Source organism: Lampris incognitus, chromosome 14 (genome assembly GCF_029633865.1).
Source record: "Lampris incognitus isolate fLamInc1 chromosome 14, fLamInc1.hap2, whole genome shotgun sequence".
Taxonomy (NCBI): domain Eukaryota; kingdom Metazoa; phylum Chordata; class Actinopteri; order Lampriformes; family Lampridae; genus Lampris; species Lampris incognitus.
The window spans coordinates 20,587,864-20,593,863 of record NC_079224.1 but is presented as its reverse complement, the minus strand read 5'-3'; the positions used below and the strand labels follow the sequence as shown (position 1 = coordinate 20,593,863).

General features: G+C 45.4%; 1 protein-coding gene across 1 annotated transcript in view; it reads left to right on the top strand.

Moving 5' to 3' along the window:
• The first annotated feature begins 4,258 nt into the window (after window positions 1-4,258).
• Window positions 4,259-6,000, top strand: part of LOC130124366 (vertebrate ancient opsin-like) — a 134,899-nt gene continuing 133,157 nt past the window's right edge. The window contains exon 1 of the mRNA XM_056293823.1: window positions 4,259-4,631. Coding sequence (XP_056149798.1) covers window positions 4,259-4,631 — 373 coding nt within the window. The remainder of the gene's footprint in view (window positions 4,632-6,000) is intronic.

The following is a 6,000-nucleotide window of genomic DNA, read 5'->3' as shown; positions in this document are numbered from 1 at the left end:
GTGCGAAGTCAAGTCAAGTGTTGCAGAGAGCAATTTTTTGGACCAGGCATGCACGGTTACGGACGCTGCTTTAAACTCCAGATGCCACTTTTTGACCACAAGGATTTCATTTTAATTACTGAATAATTGCTGACATTTTGCACTACATGGGGGACACTGGGGTTCAATTTTTTTGGGGGGGGGGTAATGTTGAGGGCATGACTCTACTGTAAAGCACACTTGGAACCAAAGGGGGCTCGAGTCACTGTCCCTCCACCCAATCACACACAAACCAGCTCCCCAGAGTAGGAGATCTATCTTTGCCATCATTTTAGTTTAAAATCATGATGAATAAATGTGACTGAAGAGAACGCAGTTACATAACGGCATTGCCTAAAAATAAAAATGAGCACACGGAGTAACACCCAACCCATCAGCCGTGTTATACTGCATTAGGATGATATGTATTGGAGTAACATGTACTACAAATATCTTTTATCCCAGACACACCAACTGTTCAGTAATGGTTGCAGACATGACCATCATACCTGTCTGATATCCTTAAACCATAAATTCCATGTCGAGCTCTCCAGTCTCAAAATAAAGGGCTCCTGTGTGTACGCAAAGTTAAAAAGGAGTCAGCTGGTGGCAGGGCCTTTTCCTATCGGGCCCCTATCTTGTGGAATTACCTGCCTGCTGCCGTCAGACAATCAGAGTCTGTTGAGGCCTTTACATCTAAACTTAAAACTCATCTCTTTGCCTTAGTCTACATTTAGTAGTCTTTAAGATGAGTGCTTCACAACCTGTACTGCATGGTGGGTCGGTTTCTGTTTCAATGAATGTACCCAGCGCTGTTCTGCTGACGGGATTATGGAGTATAGATTATTGACTATTGCAAACTGTTCTCTTCTCTCATGTCTTTTCTCTCTCTCTGAATGACGTCTTCTCCTTTGTCTTCTCCCGAGTATGTGAATGGTGTGATGTGAGTCTCCCCCATGTGCATGTGTAGTCTGTCCTCCTGTCAGGTCTCCATGGCGATGGTGGTCACATGGTTTGGGTCCTGGGCTGTTCCGGTGGCATCTGCACACTGCTTGGCATCCTCCTCCTCATCATCATTCTTCAACTATTTTTATAACTCCATTATAATTCTGTTATCCTCTTTCAACGCTGTGTTCTGTAAATTGTGTACACACAGCATCCATTGCATGTTATCTGTCTTGGGAGAGAGATCCCTCCTCTGTTGCTCTCCGGAGGTTGCTTCCTATTTTTTTCTCCCTGTTAAAGGTTTTTTTTCGCCCTTTTTTTCTTTTGTGGAAGTTGTTCCTTATCCGATGCGAGGGTCTAAGGACAGGATGTTGTGTTGCTGTAAAACCCCCTGAGGCAAATTTGTAATGTGATAATGGGCTATACAAATAAAATTGACTTGACATGACTTGAGTTGACTTAGCATACACCAACACAGATAATAGTCTAGATATTGGAGCTGTGTTAGAATCGATAAGAGGCCGGTTATAAGCTGCTGGCACAGTGTAGGTCAGTAGGTCCCATTTTGCCAATAAAATCTATACCATGGACCTTTTATGCTACAGCATACACATACACACACACAAACACACACACACACACACACACATATATATATATATATATATATATATATATATATATATATATATATACACTACCGTTCAAAAGTTTGGGATCACCCAAACAATTTCGTGTTTTCCATGAAAAGTCACACTTATTCACCACCATATGTTGTGAAATGAATAGAAAATAGAGTCAAGACATTGACAAGGTTAGAAATAATGATTTGTATTTGAAATAAGATTTTTTTTACATCAAACTTTGCTTTCGTCAAAGAATCCTCCATTTGCAGCAATTACAGCATTGCAGACCTTTGGCATTCTAGCTGTTAATTTGTTGAGGTAATCTGGAGAAATTGCACCCCACGCTTCCAGAAGCAGCTCCCACAAGTTGGATTGGTTGGATGGGCACTTCTTTGAGCAGATTGAGTTTCTGGAGCATCACATTTGTGGGGTCAATTAAACGCTCAAAATGGCCAGAAAAAGAGAACTTTCATCTGAAACTCGACAGTCTATTCTTGTTCTTAGAAATGAAGGCTATTCCATGCGAGAAATTGCTAAGAAATTGAAGATTTCCTACACCGGTGTGTACTACTCCCTTCAGAGGACAGCACAAACAGGCTCTAACAGGTACTATTTAATGAAGATGCCAGTTGGGGACCTGTGAGGCGTCTGTTTCTCAAACTAGAGACTCTAATGTACTTATCTTCTTGCTCAGTTGTGCAACGCGGCCTCCCACTTCTTTTTCTACTCTGGTTAGAGCCTGTTTGTGCTGTCCTCTGAAGGGAGTAGTACACACCGGTGTAGGAAATCTTCAATTTCTTAGCAATTTCTCGCATGGAATAGCCTTCATTTCTAAGAACAAGAATAGACTGTCGAGTTTCAGATGAAAGTTCTCTTTTTCTGGCCATTTTGAGCGTTTAATTGACCCCACAAATGTGATGCTCCAGAAACTCAATCTGCTCAAAGAAGTGCCCATCCAACCAATCCAACTTGTGGGAGCTGCTTCTGGAAGCGTGGGGTGCAATTTCTCCAGATTACCTCAACAAATTAACAGCTAGAATGCCAAAGGTCTGCAATGCTGTAATTGCTGCAAATGGAGGATTCTTTGACGAAAGCAAAGTTTGATGTAAAAAAAATCTTATTTCAAATACAAATCATTATTTCTAACCTTGTCAATGTCTTGACTCTATTTTCTATTCATTTCACAACATATGGTGGTGAATAAGTGTGACTTTTCATGGAAAACACGAAATTGTTTGGGTGATCCCAAACTTTTGAACGGTAGTGTATATATATATATATATATATAGAGAGAGAGAGAGAGAGAGAGAGAGAGAGAGAGAGAGAGAGAGAGAGAGAGGGGGGGGGGTTAGTAGGTTCATCACAAGGAATGACATGATCAGCTGCTGTCTGTTCAGAGGAAAATGATACCAACACCTGAATCACCTAGAATTTTTAAAAAATATTCGCGCGTGTGTGTGCGCGCGTGCGCGATAACAAAAATGCCCAGCATAGTTTTGCTGTCCTGGTTAAATATATTTGGCTGATTTACTTTTCAGTAATATTGTCATACGTGCAGGGTTTGTTGTCATTGTCACAGCTTCAGCAGTTGCAGCAGATCCTAGTTGTGTAACAGAGCCCACTATAATGTCGTGTTTGGTGGGAGAAAAGTATATAGACGTGTGTGTGTGTGGGGGGGGGGTTAAGATGTGGCACTGTTTGTAGTTGCCATGTTTTAGATGGGAACATTTAATGCAAACAAGAAGAGGAGAAGCGAACAAGTCATCTTGTTTGTCGCCGTGTACCGTCGGTTACCCTGCGTGGCACAGACTTCAGCACCACAGACAGCGCCACGCACGGCACAGGCTGCACGGCGTGAGCAGGCGGTAGCGGACGATTGATGCAGAGAGGGAAGGGGAGGGGGGGTGAAGGGGGAGAAGGGGTAAGAGAGTGAGGGTGGAAACGAGATTTTCGGAAGTTTGAGGTGGAGTTTCAATTGAACTTTGGCTGCGTTAAACCTAAGTGTTGCCTCCGGACAATGATTTGTTCGCGTCTGCGTTGACATAAAGACGCTTTTTTCTTTCTTTCTTTTCTTTCTTTCTTTCTTTCTTTCTTTTTTTTTTCTTCATCCGGTCGCGTTATTCACACCTCGCCACGACGTGCTCCGCTCCGGCTCGGACGTCAGCCAGAGGAGAAAACGGGCTCCAGTCATTTAAACTCAGACAGACAGAGAGAGAGAGAGAGAGGGAGAGAGAGAGAGAAGGGGGGACAGACTCGTCCACCACTCCGCGTCCGCGTGTCTGTGTGCGGGGAGCGCCTACACCACACGGTGGTGCACGCTTTCTCCAAACTTTGGCGAGTCTCGCTTCTGAAAGCCCTCGACCAAGATAACCCAAAGTTCTGATACCCCTAAACAGACTCTAAAACCAGCCTGGTTTCTGTTTTTTTCTTTTGTTTGTGTTTTTTTTTCTGTACTCAGAAATTGTTTCTTTTTGGAGCAACAAGTGACACTACAGGCGAAGGTTTTACTTTATAAGTCTATCAGACACACATACACACACACACACACACACACACACATATATATACATATATGTATGCTTAAATATATTTTATATATATATTTTACCATCTGAAAAAGACAATGTTAACGACTTATTAGCCGGGGGCGCCAGTAAAGGCGGACCGCGATGCTCGTGTCCAACGTGAGCTTGAGCGGCTGCGCGAAGGTGAACAGCGCGCTGTGTACCGGAGCCGGGGAGGGACAGCTGGAGAGCAGCTCGTACCGGACGACCCTCAGCCCCACCGGCCACCTGGTCGTGGCTGTGTGTTTGGGCTTCATCGGCACGTTGGGACTCCTGAACAACCTTGTGGTGCTGCTGCTGTTCTGCCGCTATAAGATCCTGCGCTCGCCCATCAACCTGCTGCTGATTAACATCTGCATCAGCGACCTGCTGGTGTGCGTGCTGGGGACGCCGTTCAGCTTCGCCGCCAGCACGCAAGGGAAATGGCTCATCGGGGACTCGGGCTGCGTGTGGTACGGCTTCGCCAATTCCCTTTTCGGTGAGTAGACGTGTGTGTTGTATACGGCAACGTGTCCCCACACACGCATGGATGGATGGAAGGCGCTGTCATTTTCCCTATCACGTTTCTCACGAGATCGGGAAGGTGCGCTGTTGTGTGTGCGTGCGTGCGTGTGTGTGTCTGTGTGTTGAATCCGAACAGAAGCGCTGCGTTTGTGTGTTGGGTTCACAGTTTGCAGCTGTTAAGAATGACATTTTGGAAAAAAGTGAATAGCTAGATGTGTTGTTCAGCCGTCACTGACGCACTCGCGACCGTCGCTGACAGCAGACATTTCGAAAACTTGACTGAAAAGCTGTTGTGCAAATGCCGTCACGTGTGAGAAGTTTGACGTCCCTAAATGCACACAATTTGAGAGCCGCGCTCTTCACATGGCTGGCTTGGGTTTACCTGCTGTTGCATGTTTAGCTAATTTATCGCAACGTCTGGCTGTTTGATGCTTTTAGTGATCGTGTGTGTCGAATCACCTCAAAGCAAAGACTTTGGGGCGTTATTATCCGTGATTTACTATCAGGGTGAATAACAAAGTCATAATGAAAGGGGGGGGGCGCACTTGCACGAATGAGCGAGTGGTTCATTGCATATCATAAACGCTGCAGTGCCACAGAACAGAATAGCCAAGCATTGCGCCATATGCGCAGTTTTAGTCTCTCCAGATTAAGTGCACAATACTGCTGTCCCCAGACGTCACCGTGGTGCCCGTTGTTACTGTGAAAAGGCGGGCTTCATGTTAGGGCTGTCAAAATCACGTTCAGTCCGTTTGAAAAGCATGAGCATGCCGAGTCATGCAAACAGCTGGGAATATATTTCATCGATGCACTTTTGTATGACCCCCCCCCCACACCCCCACCCCTTATGGTCCATATAGTCAGTCTCGAATCACATTTGAAATACTTTTTTTTCCTTTTAAACTCTGGCAAAAACATGGGTGAAATGAGCAGAGAAATGAAGCAGTGTGCGTCGAAGGCAAATGGTTGCGTACTGGATATCGGGCCGGATGGATGGTGCCTGCGGTCATGGAAGCCTCTGACATGCCGGCGAAGGGACTCGGATGCGATGCCATCATTTATTGAGGAATAAAATCCCCCTGGGGAAATCAGCAGTGAGAGAGAGAGAGAGAGAGAGAGAGAGAGAGAGAGAGAGAGAGAGAGAGAGAGAGAGAGAAGAGAGAGAGAGAGAGAGAGAGAGAGAGAGAGAGAGAGAGAGAGAGAGAGAGAGAGAGAGAGAGAGAGAGAGAGAGAGAGAGAGAGAGAGAGAGAGAGTGTGTGTGTGTGTGTGTGTTGGGGGGGTGCTTACGTTAGGCGCAGGAGCGCTGCTGACATCGTTGCAAACGTGAGGGGGCACGATGTTA